The following is a 14,764-nucleotide window of genomic DNA, read 5'->3' as shown; positions in this document are numbered from 1 at the left end:
TTCTTTGATTAGCTGCTCGGGGCTCAAGGGGTTAGAGCATGATGTATAAGATATGGTAGTGAATTCCCCCTTTTAAGGTGGGGTGGTTCATCGCCTACCATGGGTTTGGGACAATCATGGGTTCCTATATGATGAAGAAGGCTCATAGTACTTGTATGAACCAGGGTGGTGGTCATGATGATGGGGTAGAGCTCATGTATTGGCTTTTGCCCACATGCTAAATGTATTTGTCCCAGCCATCTTTTGCATTTTGTGGTGCATCTTCCTGTTGAATGTGGCCATTTTATCTTTCTTTTCGGTTGCATCAACCTCCGGGATTCATTCTAGGCCATGACCCAAGGTGTGGGCAAGGGGAAGGGGCAAGCTAACTTTATGTGGACCCAATGGAGGAATGTGGATCCAAGCGGGAGAAATGATGAATGGGGTGATAATGAATAGAAAGAGGGTAATATTAGTGGATAAGGGAGCGAGACCATGCAACCAAAATCGGGATTTCCCATGAAATACCATCCCTAGAGTCAAATGGTCAGTAAAAGAGATCCCACGGGACTAGAATCCAAGGTTAATACCTAAAAGGGGTCTAGGGGACAAGAGCACAGACCTAGCCCATTCTTTTTTCCGAATCCCCCATTCATGCCCAGAAGTGTCTATGATAAGCAAACTACAATACTCAATTTCCAAATGACAAGTCATACCTTTAGTTTCGGGAGGCCCACCTTCAAATATACGATTATGGCTGTTGGTTGAAGGACCACATGGCTGACTCAGGTGGTGGAGAAATGGCACAATGAGCTAGCTGTTGATGCAAGGGGCTGCTGGCTGCCAGTTGAGGGCCATCTTAGAGGACAAAAAAAAAATCACCCAGGGATATTACCCACAAAATGGTGGGTAACAATATCTACACTGTTTTGTATTTGCCATGGCCCATCAGCATTCCCACCTATCATAGCAGTGTGTCTCTATGTAACACATTTTGATTTTTAAGACTTAATGAGAACACTATGGCTTATGGTTCTAAATTCTAATTTCAAGTATGTTTGTCATTTTATCATCATTGATATAATGCTAGTTGCATAATGTATGACTAAAGTTTTAAACTTGTATCATCATCATGTAAAATTATAAATATTTTAGTTTCTAAATTCTAAAGAAATTTGAATCTTTGTTTGTTTTTCATTTTTATATTGCACTCACTAATTTGTTATATTTTTTAATATTCACACACACATATATATCTATATAATGTGTCCTCCATGTCGTGTTTCTGAGGTCACTGTGTCCTCTGTCAGATGCTCATATTTCCATGTCATTGGTGTCCTATGTTCCATGTCCACGTGTCATTTGACTTATAGCATATAGCTATTTTTAACTTGTAAATGTGTTAATGAGCAATTTATTGGATTTAACATTAGAGCTTATGACTTGGACACCAAAGATTGTTAGCTGGCTTAGACCCACAATAATGAGGCCATTATAAAGTATTTATCAGCCATGTGTGTCATTGCAACAAGGATGTGAAAAAAATAATTCAAATTTATGTTACTCAGCATTGCTTCATTAACCTAACTCAAACAACACACCCAAAATCTTTTTCCAACCAAGACAAACATATATGAATAAAAGACTTAAGTTACATGCCTAAGATATAATTTATCAAATGATATACATACCTTCGGTCATGAAATATTAGTATTAAAAAGAATTCAACACTACAGCTATTTTTCATCTTACCGTGCTTCCAATAAAAGCCGATAGTTTGGGAAGCTGAAAACAGAATTGATACGCATTTTGATCATTTTCCTGCTTCAAAGGGGCCAACTATGTGATATAAAGCATTGTAAAATCATTTAGCACATTATAAATGACTTCAGAACTGGACAACTTTCATGAATATTATCAACTGGTTCATTCTTTTCTCAATCAAAACTAGTTACTACCTGGAGAGAAGATATCAACTCAAAAGGATCAATGTTTCCATCTATTTCAAGCTTTGACCTCCTAGCTAAAACAACCTGGTCCCTTGCATGCAGATTAGAAACAAACTACATTTTAGCATATCAAATGACTTGGAGAGTTAAATTACTTCTGCAGAAAATAAATCCCATTATTATTGCAATCAAAAAAGATATGTAAAGCTCAGATACCCTCATAGTGAAAGCTAACTATGTGATAGTTTCATTATGTAGTGACTATTTTTATGAAATAACCATATAATTTTTTACCCGTATTTTCAATCCCACTAATTCAAAAGCAAAAGGCTAAGAAGAGGTTTTTACTAAGAGATCTAAGTTAGTCCTACAACAAAGACCAGAGAATATTTTCACACCAACAGAAAATCATGATATTTAAGTTCTATATCAAAACATCAATTGTCAATTTTCATCTAATTCTTCTATGTCCTTTTGGGCTTAATAGTGTGGGTGTTGAAGATCTGCCTTATCCAGTGAACTCCATCCCCATAAAAAGAGTCGCAACATTGTATGATTACATATAAAGCAGCAAGTTCATGTAAATAATATGACAAGTTAGTTAAAAACCATAAAAATTAAAAGCATGAGCTGATAGGGGCAATAAAATAAGTTTTGATTATATCGTAGCAGAAACCAAATGGCTTAAAACACAAATATTCTAATGAATAAAGGTTACCTATAATATCTGCAAGTGATAGATCTATTGCTTGGAATTTACTAAGTAGAAGATCAACATACAAGAATATCAGTCTAATTTGTGTTAAGAAGAAATAGTGAAGTAACCTTCCATCATGATTTATACATATTCCATTAAAAGAAGAAAATGCCCATCAAACAAAATAGGCTTTAGAAAACTAACATGGATCCTAAACATGCTTGGTGATCAACCCTTGCAAGAATCATGATTTCTTCACGCATTCAACTAAATACCAAGGGAATAGAAAAATATGATGCTGACCATGAATATCTATGGCAACAAGTGCAAGGATCAAGGACAAGCACACATTTCTTTTCAAAAGAGAGGACATGTAAGAGGAAAAGGAATGGCATGGTATACTTGTTAATTTTTGGTAGCAGCGGACAAGTGTTCTAGACTCTATGGCGTCTATGAGGCTAAGGAACACATTTTCTCCAATACACAGAAAAGGTTTCGTAAGAAAACACCTCAATTAGATTAATCAATGAATTATTAATTATTTTCCTAAGACTAACTTAGGAAAACTGGTTAATTAAATTAGATTAATTAAGGAAACTTGATTTTGCTCTAGAGACTTCCAGAAAAGTCACTTGATGGGGTCAAGATGATCTTATCCATCGATTGCGATTAAATCGTGGTTGTTGGTTGCTCAATGAGAGATTATAAGAGAAAGTCAATGGGGCCTTGGAGAAAACAACAACAGAGACTCAGTGGTGCGATTTGCAATGAGAGCAAGAGCGCAGAGGGAGACATCGGAAGCGGGGTCTCAGTAAAGACATTGGGGAAAGAATTTTTGGATAAATTTTCCATAATTTCCAACATTCCATTGACAGGAAGGGAGACCGAATTTATCTACAGAAAGGAGGAACCAGGAGGCGTGAATTTGCTAATGCACAGCAGGAGATAGTGTGGTTGTCGGAATGAATTTCCGGAGGTTGATCAAAATTTCCAGAGCTAGTTGTGTGCATTCCCAGTCACTAGTGCGACCAACAGGAGGAGGTGCGAGTAGGCTGGGAGGAGGCCGAATTGATTCTGCAGAGGAAACTTGTGTTTCCAAATTGATTTGCTAGTGGAGAAAATTGTATGCCGGAGCTTTGCCAATGAGACGCAAGCAATTGTTGTATTTCTCAATTTTGCTAAAGAATTAATAATAATATAAAACCTCATCGATAGACTGACTTCCCCAAATTGGAGTTTTCCCGGGACTATTGTCCAATTTTTTTGGTGTCATCTATTTTGTGTGTGTATTATTTCTTAGTTTTGATATTTATTTTTGAAAATTATAGTAGTGAGATAATCCTTATTTGCTGTAATAATTTCTGAAGACGAGTAAACTGCATAAGCTAGAAGATTAATTTCCATTTGCTGCAATTAAGAAAATTTCACATGGTATCAGAGCAAATCAGCACAAAGAGTTTCAACGCAGGGCACAAGAAGAGAAAACCGAGGGCTTTAACCTAGTTTGATTTCTTCTATGATTTCTCTAGTTTATTTGAGTTTCACATATTTCTAGAGAGATACCAGGACAAGTTCGATGAAGCCTCCAATTTTGGCATTTGGAAGGCTAGGATGTCATTCCTTTTGGATGAGTACGAACTGAAGAAGTATGCAGAAAATATAGTTGTTGTACCGACAAATCCTCAGTAGCTAGCTACCTATAAAAAGGAGAATGCCAAAATGAAGAGGATGATCCTTGATGGAGTCAAGGACCACATCGTTCCACATATCGTAGAGAAAGGGACAACAAAGGAAATGTGGGATGCCATCATAAAATTGTACCAGAATCCTTTAGAAAACAGGAAAATGATTCTCAAGGAAAGGCTGAGGACCATCAAAATGTATAAGGGTGAACACATGACTTCTTATCTCACCAAAGTTTGACTTGTCAGAGACGAATTGGCTGCAGTAGAGGACAATCCAAGTGATAATGAGCTAGTGTGCATAACACTCAATGGGTTCTCAAAGGAATGCAATATGTTTGTCCAAGTCATTTTTGGGCGAGACAAACTTCTAGATTGGGATCACCTATGGAGTGACTTCACTCAGGAGGAGCTTAGGCTCAACTTGGTCAATGGCACTATGTGATGTTCCCAAATTTTGTGCATGCAAAAATCATTTAGGAGTTTTGCAAAATTTTGGAATTATTAAAAAAGGGGAAAATATCATTTTGTGAGAGAAGAGAGAAACTATTATTTTAATGGGATAGTGGCAAAATAATATTTTGTTGGAGGAGGAAGGAAAAATATTAGTTTAATGGGAAATGACAGTATTGACCACTACGTGTCAACTACCCATAGCAGTACACCCCCTTTTTCACAAAAGGGATAGTGCTTGATCGATGTGTCTGTGCCATTTGACTGTCATCATCAACGCGATCATGTTATATTGTAAATCCAGTCTGCATGTGTAAATTGTAAATAATCTTAGCAGATCTGAGTCATGTATGTAAATTGCTTAGGCAAACCTAATTTTCTAGTGATAATCTACATTCCGGAAGGTTTTTTGTCTCACCGATCCATGATCGACAGAGTTTTCCTTCCGCTTAACCCCAAAGCCGTAATGGATTTTGTCATTAGAATCTTAGGGGAATCCTAGTGTGCTTCGAGTCTATGTAAAAGTAACTTGGCAATAATTCTAACTATTTGGTTAGGTTATTACAAATTACTTGATCTGCTAGATTATGTTTGTGTCGCAGAACTGGGTGGTCCATGAGGGTCTATGTCAAATGGGTTTTCCCCCTCGAGATGTAAAATTGTAAAAGTCATGATGTAAAGTGTCTTGAGGGTTAGAAAATGTTTTATCCCCCCATAAGTCCTAAGTCCTAGGTCCTAGGTGATTTTTCCAAAGGCTAGGTTTGAGAATCCAAAAATAAAAAATAAAAAATATAAAAAATATAAAAATAATAAAATTAAAAAATTAAAAAAACTAAAAAATAAGAAGTAAAATAAAATAAAATTAAAAAAATAAATTATAAATAAATAAATTTGAAAAATAAAATAAAATAATAAAATAATAATAAGTCAAAAGTTTTGAGAAAATAAATGCAAAATTTAAATTTTTAATATATTAAAATGCATTTAAAAATTTCGACGGAAGAGATTAAAAGGGATTTTTATCCTCATCAACGGTCGAGATCATTTTGACATGGATCACTCGAATTAGCCATTGGGAAATTTTCCTTTAAATAGGGTGTCAAGGGTCATTTGAGATCAGATGGAATCTGAGAGTCTGGTGTTGAAGAAAGCTCTCTTGTAGTCATTTTTTGTGCAATAAATAAAGACTTTGGGGTTGAAAATCTTGTTGGTGTTATTCTTCTGGAAATGCTGTAAGATGTTTTATTTTTCTACATAATTTTATTTTCAACCATTGATAATAGCTTGATGAAGATTGATTTAGGCACAGGTATCTTGTCTGATCTCTGGGGTTTGAATGATAGTTTAATTTTTGAAATATAATGGCAGGGATCTCCATTTGATTTGAAATTTCACTGTTGTTTTCTCCCTCTATGTTAATGGTTGATTTTAAGCTGTGCAGGAAATCCTTTTTTTTAGATTACCGGGCGTTCGAGGAAGTTCTCCATTAAACTAGCCAACTCCCGGATTGCGTTTTTTGAAAGAGCCCAGCCAGTTTTGATCCCAGGCTTATCATTTGAATTTATCTTTTGAATGCATGAGAGGTTTTCTGAAGTATCTCAAAGTAGATCTAAAATTCTGAAAATATTTCTGTGGATTACTGACAAATCTAGCTATTTAGAGCCTTTAAACTGTGAATACTGTAATTATTTAGTCGGTTTTAGGGTTTTTAATTTTGTTTCTTGCACATTTTACTTCTGGGTTTTTTGTTTTTGCCATTGCAGGTTGCAGGTACAGATTTTGAAAATTTTTCAAGGTTTTCAATTAGACAATCTGAAGCAGGAAGGGTTTAAAATTTTAATTAAGTTTTTGGATGGTTTCAATTACTATGCTGCTCAGGGCTTCATTTTTATTGCAAGAAAATTTTGCGATTTTTTTTTAAGAGGCTAGGTAAAGTTCCTCACGTTGCTACTCATTTTTCCACAGCTCAGAGCCTGCATTCCTCATGCAGTCTTCATTTCATCATCGCTACCATCTCCTCTCAGTCCCTACATAGCCTCCATTGAACCAACATTCTCCACGCTATCCAAACACTGGCCCAAACCTGTGTCAATCCCAGCTCCCACGCAGCTCCAGTCATCCCCACGCCTAAAACTGCAAACCTCACTCCTGCATTCATCCCTAACCCTCATCGTCCAAGCTACAACCGAATCCTACATAGCCTCCAAAACACATCCGCTGCTCCAGCTCCATTGCATTAGGTTGCCGTCCACCTCCTTCACGCTGCCAGGTCCATCCAATCTTCCTACACAGCTCCCAAACTTGACAGTCATCCCCATACTGGCCATTTACCCTTCAGCTCTCCTCAACAAATCTGTTAGCTGCGTTTCTCCATTGCTTCCCATGCAGTCTCATTCTACGTCCAATCTGCCAGTCAATCCTCCAGCAAACCTGCAGGTTGAAAAATCTTCCACGCTGTTGTCCCTGCATACAGTTTTCTGCTCCTCCACATACTTGCGCAATTCCTCTGGCCTCATCATTGGAGCTCCACGCAGCCTTCGCAACCCTTGTCACCTGCGTATGCAAAGCGTTTCGATTTTTATTTTATTTTTGTATGTTCTGATTTCATACTTAGGGTTAGTGTAAGTATAGTTGGATCGCATTTGATTTTTTCAATTAGCATATATATTTTTAGGAGATGTGTGTTAAATCTTTTTTTTGTTTGATATGATTATGTGATAGAATTAGATTTTTTTTTTTTTTTTATTCATTTGTTACTTTTAATTTTATTTAACTTAGATTTTAGTTCTTCTATTTAGAATTTTAAAATCTTAAAAAACCATAAAAAATCATAAATGATAAAAAATCATTTTATATATATATATATATATATAAATATATATATATATATAAAGTTCCTTCATGGTTTTAGATTTAGACTAGTTTAATATTTTATTAAAGTTTAGTTTTAGTTTTAGATTTATTTGTTTTTAGCTTTGTCTTAGTTAAATTTTAAATCTAGAATTTTATATCATTTAAATGAAATAAAAGTAAAAAATAAAAAAAAAAATCATAAAAGTTTTAAATTTTACATTTTCATTTTTTGCTTTGATTTTTAGATTTATTTGATTTTAGGATTTAGTTTTTAATAATTTTAAATTTCCTTTAGTTTAGATTTAAATTAGTTCTGTGTTATTTGAAGCTTAGAATTTTATAAAAAATATAAAAAAGGATATTTAAAAAATTAAAAGTTTTTGAAAAAAGACTAATTGAAAATTGAAGACTTCTTTTTTGTTTTTTGTTTTGTTATAGTTAAATGTGCTTAAATGTTTATATCTGGAGATTAACTATTTGAATCTGGTTAGCATTTAAATTTTATGGTTGTTTAAAGCATTTAATCTTTAGAAATTTAATTGTTGAATCATGGTTAAAGCATTGTGCATTTATTGAATATCTTGCATCGCTTGGGTTATTTGATAATAAATGATTGTTTTACATGGTTTATATTTTTGCAACATTTAATAAATAATTATTTAATCATTAACTCCATAAGGCACTGGTACATTAATTCCTAAAAATCAATCAAGTACTGGTATGCCTTGTTGTGTCTCCCAACCCAACTAGTCCATAGTTGGTCTTCCTTCATCCCATAGGGTCTACCCCCCTTAGCCTTGGGAGACGGCTTAAATGGAGAGATCGGGGATCAAGGTGACAGCCCCTGGTCTGAGCGTTGTCGTGACAATCTGTGCGACAACATTTTTTGGCGCCGTTGTCGGGGAAATTTGATTCTTGGCGTTTCAACGACATTTCTTCATCATATCATCTTTCATCTTTCTCATCTCTCATTTGAGCTGGCAGAGTCAACATTTTTTGGCATGATTTGGATCTTTTCATCGCCTTATTTTTCGTCATATCAGCAACTACTCTTCGGTTCATTTCTTGTTTGGGTGGCGACTCCAATTTTTTTATTTTTTCCAGGCAAGAAGCCTCGCTCATATCTACTTGTTTGTTGCTTTTTGGATCCTAGAATTAGATTCATTGCTCAAGTGGCGACTTCACTTCTTTCATCTCTTGATTTTCTTAAGCAGAGATCTCTTTCTATCATCCATTTTGTCCCTCGTTATTCATCATGGATTATTCGTTTAAACCATGTCATTTCACTGATGATCTCCATGATATTTTGAAAGTGGTCATTTCTAAATTACCTTTGTTCTCGAGTGGTGATTCAGTCGCTGTTAGAAGGCATTTATGGAGTTTTTATTGTATAACGTTCATGTATTGTAGAGTTCCTCAATATAATCATGAAGATGTCAAAATGTGTCTATTTGTCCTTTCTTTAGAGGGTGATGCTTTGAATTGGTTTAATAATTGTCCTGCAAACTCTTTCACTTCTTTAAAAGACATTTTCAATGCTTTTAAAGATAGATATGATTATCCAGATAGCTCGCCTTGTGCCCCTAAAATTGTGCAACAGAATGAAAGTAATCTTATAAAAGGTCTAGCTGTCGATGAAAGATTTCAAGACAATTCTTCATACCAGAATGTGCCATCCTTTTGTACCATTGCAAATCAAATCCATGATAGTGGAAAAGCAGGGACAAATTGTAAGAACAGTGTTTACAATGAAAAGGAAGATCATAAGCAAATTATACAAGAACTAATGTGGCTGGTAAAAAATATGGAGATTAATCAAACTAATTACGCCAATGATATGAAAACTTTATGCACCCACCTGGAAAAACGTGATAAGGAGATCGAAATCATGAAAATTAAACACTCTGATCACGTAACCGACATACAAAGTCAGCATGTTAAGGAAATTGAGGCCATGAAAACTAATAATGACACATAAATTAGTTTTGTGCAAAGCAAGTTATCAAGCTTAGAGGAAAATATGACGACTATGAAAGCTAATCATGATAGGGAAATTAATTCTATGCAAAACAAGTTATTAACTATGGATGAAAAAACGACTATCATGACATTCGATCATAATAATTAGTTGGCTACCATGCAAGCAAATCATAAGAAAGAGATAAACTCTATGCAACATTGCTTGATGACCATAAAGGAAAAGAACGATAAAGTAATAAAAGATATGGAGCTTGAGGGGTTGGCGATCATTCGAGGAGAGATGACGGAAGCTCGGTCGCTACTGCGGAGAAGTTAGGGTTTTCTTTCGGCTCTTGCTGCCGCCGTTGCGCCTGCGGCGGCAGGGCTTGCCTCTGGTGTAGTTTCTGGCCGTTGTCGCCATCCTGTGCTGGGGTTCGCAGATCTGGTGGGGTTTAAAGTTCTGCAGTTTCTGTTGCCTGTGGAGGGGATTCGCCTTCGGCCTCCGCTCCCCTCATTCCAGCGGACCTCTTCCCTCGCGACGTGCTTGTCTTTCTTTACCTCAACGCGGCTCTGAGTCCATCACATTGTCTTCGTCTGACGATCCCGGGTGGGTGGCCCGCTCTGCTTGGGCTCTGAGGTTCATCGGCTGGACTCCGGTGACTTGCTTTGTGCTTTGAGTTGGGAGGCGGCGGAGTGTGTTCATAGTTACTGGTTTTCGGTGGTTTTTGCACAATATCCGTGCCGCTCTGCTTTGGCGGTTTTGTGCTGAGGCGCGGAGCGGGTGCGAGGGTTTTATTGGGCTTCTTGATGCTCTTCGTGGGGGCGAGGTGGCTGCCCTAGCCGCCTCTGCCCCCGGAATCGATCCGCCTCTGCTCTGGGTGGGACCTGATGGGTTCCCTTGCTGAGGCGTTGGGTTCTATTTTTGGACGCTTGCTGCCTACCTCTGCAGTTTATATGGAGCGTTGAGGGATCTGAGGTGTGGAGTCTGTCTCTGCATCAATTCGTGCCGCTTCATCATGGCTGTTTCTGGATGGTTTCTTCTGGCTTCTGAGGATGTATGGGTGGTATCTTCCTCTGGCTTCCTCGGTTTCAGGAGCAGAGTTTTGAGGGGATGGGGGAGGATGTGGCTTCCTCCATTTCGTGCCTCTCCTCCTTGTCTTGGTGGCCATTTCGAATTTTCTGCACATTCCTCAGGAGATTTTGGTTTTTTTCTGTTATTTTTGTATGAGATGGGTAGGGGTATCCTCCTGTTGGGGTTTACATACCCATTTCCTTGCTGCCCTGTCAGAGGGCTCTTCTGCATACTTCTCTTGAAGTATTGCTTTGTAAGTGGTTACCCACACTACTGCATATGCGTTTAGCATCTACAACATGTAATTTTCTAAATTAATGGAAATTACGCTTTCTCTTCTTCGGAAAAAATAAAAGATATGGAAAAAGACCATGCCAAGGAAATTAGTGCTATGAAGGTTGAACACTCTAGTCAGATAGATGCCATTAAAATATAGGTACATAAATTTCAACAGCAGTTAGAGGATGAAAGAAACCAGGAAACATCGACATATCAGAAGCCTCCTTATTTGCTGCAACAAGCTCCATCTTATTATGAGGAGGTCATTAGTTCGATTGAAAGGTGGTTAATTGAAGGTGATCCAGATAAAATTAAAAATGATAAAGATCAGATGCAAGATGAAGAAAGACATGTCACGCATATCTTACATAATTCATCTGAGAGCTTTGAAGCAGAAAGTTCCACATCATCAGTGATACAACCTACCACGAAGAAGAAACGTAAAAGAAAGAGAACAAGAAGAAGATTTGATGCATCAGACGGCCGTGAGCAGCTTGATTTTTGAATAGGAAAAAGTCCTACCATATGCAGAATTGGACATGGCACATCTAATAAGCAGCAGACAGATTTGCCTGAAAGCAGGAAAATGCTCATTATACACTATATTGAACACATCTGATGCCATGGGGCATCCTCTGTATTTCTAACCCTACTCCTTGTTTTTTCAGCATTTTCATTTCTATTTTAGGATTAGATTTACTTTTCATGTTACTAGATAGTTAATAAATGAAGAGCTTATATCTTTCCTGTGCTTAATGTTATATGATGATTTTTGGATGGATGCTACTTATGTTTTGTTGTGTGTTGCGTGGATGCAGATTCTGGATTCTCACATTCCTACAGTGCAGCAACGTGTCCCCAAGTAGAGCCAGATGTTGACCACTACGTGTCAACTACCCATAGCAGTACACCCCCTTTTTCGCAAAAGGGATAGCGCTTGATCGACGTGTCCGTGCCATTCGACTGTCATCATCAGCCCGATCATGTTATGTTGTAAACCCAATCTGCATGTGTAAATTGTAAATAATCTTAGCAGATCTGAGTCATGTATGTAAATTGGCTAGACAAACCTAATTTTTTAGTGATAATCTACATTCTAGAAGGTTTTTTGTCTCACCGATCCATGATCGGCAGAGTTTTCCTTCAGCCTAACCCCAAAGTCGGAATGTTTTGTCATTAGAATCTTAGGGGAATCCTAGTGCGCTTCGAGTCTATGTAAAAGTAATTTGGAAATAATTCTAACTATTTGGTTAGGTTATTACAAATTACTTGATCTGCTAGATTATGTTTGTGTCGCAGAACTGGGTGGTCCATGAAGGTCTATGTCAAATGGGTTTTCCCCCTTGAGATGTAAAATTGTAAAAGTCATGAAGTAAAGTGTCTTGAGGGTTAGAAAATGTTTTATCCCCCCCATAAGTCCTAAGTCCTAGGTCTTAGGTGATTTTTTCAAATGCTAGGTTTGAGGATCCAAAAATAAAAAAAATATAAATAAAAAAAATAGAAAAATAATAAAATTAAAAAATTAAAATAATTAAAAAATAAAAAATAAAATAAAATAAAATTTAAAAAATAAATTAAAAATAAATAAATTTGAAAAAAAAATAATAATAGTCAAAAGTTTTGAGAAAATAAATGCAAAATTAAAATTTTTAATATATTAAAATGCATTTAAAAATTTCAACTAATGAGATTAAAAGGGATTTTGATTCTCAACGACGGTCGAGATCATTTTGACATAGATCACTCGAACTAGCCGTTGGGAAATTTTCCTTTAAATAGGGTGTCGAGGTCATTTGAGATCAGATGGGATCAGAAAGTCTGGTATTGAAGAAAGCTCTCTTATAGTCATTTTTTGTGCAATAAAGAAAGACTTTGGGGTTGAAAATATTGTTGGTGTTACTCTTTTGGAAATGCTGTAAGATGTTTTATTTTTCTGCATAATTTTATTTTCAACCATTGATAATAGCTTGAAGAAGATTGATTTAGGCACAGGTATCTTGTCTGATCTTTGGGGTTTGAATGATAGTTTAATTTCTGAAATATAATGGCAGGTATCTCCATTTGATCTGAAATTTCACTGTTGTTTTCTCCCTCTATGTTAATGGTTGATTTTAAGCTGTGTAGGAAATCCTTTTTTTTAGATTACCGGGCGTTCGGGGAAGTTCTTGGCTGAACCAGCCAACTCCCGAATTGCGTTTTTTGAAAGAGCCCAGCTAGTTTTGATCCCAGGCTTATCATTTGAATTTATCTTTTGAATGCATGAGAGGTTTTCTGAAGTATCTCATAGTAGATCTAAAATTCTGAAAATATTTCTGTGGATTACTGACAAATCTGGCTATTTAGAGCCTTTAAACTGTGAATATTGTAATTATTTAGCTGGTTTTAGGGTTTTTAATTTTGTTTCTTGCACATTTTACTTCTGGGTTTTTTGTTTTTGCCATTGCAGGTTGCAGGTACAGATTTTGAAATTTTTTCAAGGTTTTCAATCAAGCAATCTGAAGTAGGAAGGGTTTAAAACTTTAATTAAGTTTATGGACGGTTTCAGTTTCTATGTTGCTCAGGGCTTCATTTTTATTGCAAGAAAATTTTGCGAATTCTTTTTTAGGAGGCTGGGTAAAGTTCCTCACGTTGCTACTCATTTTTCCACAGCTTAGAGCCTGCATTCCTCATGCAGTCTTCATTTCATCATCGCTACCATCTCCTCTCAGTCCCTACGTAGCCTCTATTGAACCAACATTCTCCACGCTATACAAACACTGGCCCAAACCTGCGTTAATCCCAGCTCCCACGCAGCTCCAGTCATCCCACGCCTAAAACTGCAAACCTCACTCCCGCATTCATCCCTAACCCTCATCATCCAAGCTATAGCCAAATCCTACACAGCATCCAAAACGCATCCGCTGCTCCAGCTCCATCGCATTTGGTTGCCGCCCACCTCCTTCACGCTGCCAGGTCCATCCAATCTTCCTACACAGCTCCCAAACCTGACAGTCATCCCCATGCTGGCCATTTACCCTTCAGCTCTCCTCAACAAATCTGCTATCTGCATTTCTCCATTGCTGCCCACGCAGTCTCATTCTACGTCCAATTTGCCAGTCAATCCTCCAACAAACCCGCAAGTTGAAAAATCTTCCACGCTGCTGTCCCTGCGTACAGTTTTCTGCTCCTCCACATACTTGCGCAATTCCACTGGCCTCATCACTGGAGCTCCACGCAGCCTTCGCAACCCTTGTCACCTGCGTATGCAAAGTGTTTCGTATTTTTTTTTTTTTGTTTTTGTATGTTCTGATTTCATACTTAGGGTTAGTGTAAGTATAGTTGGATCGCATTTGATTATTTCAATTAGCGTATATATTTTTAGGAGATGTGTGTTAAATCTTTTTTTTGTTTGATATGATTATGTGATAGAATTAGATTTTTTTTTTTTTTTTTTTGTATTCATTTGTTACTTTTAATTTTATTTAACTTAGATTTCAGTTCTTCTATTTAGAATTTTAAAATCATAAAAAAAAATATAAAAAATCATAAATGATTTAAAATATATATATATATATATAAAGTTCCTTCATGGTTTTAGATTTAGATTAGTTTAATATTTTATAAAAGTTTAGTTTTAGTTTTAGTTTTATTTGTTTTTAGTTTTGTCTTAGTTAAATTTTAAATCTAGAATTTTATATCATTTAAAAAAAATAAAATATAAAAATATAAATAAAAAAATAAAAAGTAAAAAATAAAAAAATCATAAAAGTTTTAAATTTTAGATTTTCATTTTTTGCTTTGATTTTTATATTTATTTGATTTTACGATTTAGTTTTTAATAATTTTAAATTTCCTTTAGTTT

General features: G+C 36.1%; 1 protein-coding gene across 12 annotated transcripts in view; it reads right to left on the bottom strand.

The window, feature by feature from the left end:
* ICS2 (isochorismate synthase 2) overlaps nt 1-14,764 on the bottom strand; it is a 349,138-nt gene that overhangs the window by 155,312 nt on the left and 179,062 nt on the right. For 6 of the 12 annotated variants that reach the window (XM_089395535.1, XM_089395526.1, XM_089395525.1 and 3 more), the window contains 2 exons: nt 1,938-2,012; nt 1,732-1,818 (listed from right to left, as the gene is read on the bottom strand). In XM_089395535.1, the coding sequence (XP_089251661.1) occupies nt 1,732-1,818; nt 1,938-2,012 (162 nt within the window). The remainder of the gene's footprint in view (nt 1-1,731; nt 1,819-1,937; nt 2,013-14,764) is intronic. The other 6 variants (XM_089395528.1, XM_089395533.1, XM_089395534.1 and 3 more) reach the window with 3 other exon arrangements.

The sequence above is a fragment of the Pinus tabuliformis genome, chromosome 1_2 (assembly GCF_031772625.1).
Source record: "Pinus tabuliformis cultivar Carrire ecotype Pingquan chromosome 1_2, CPIR1, whole genome shotgun sequence".
Taxonomy (NCBI): domain Eukaryota; kingdom Viridiplantae; phylum Streptophyta; class Pinopsida; order Pinales; family Pinaceae; genus Pinus; species Pinus tabuliformis.
This window is presented reverse-complemented; position numbering and strand designations above follow the sequence as displayed.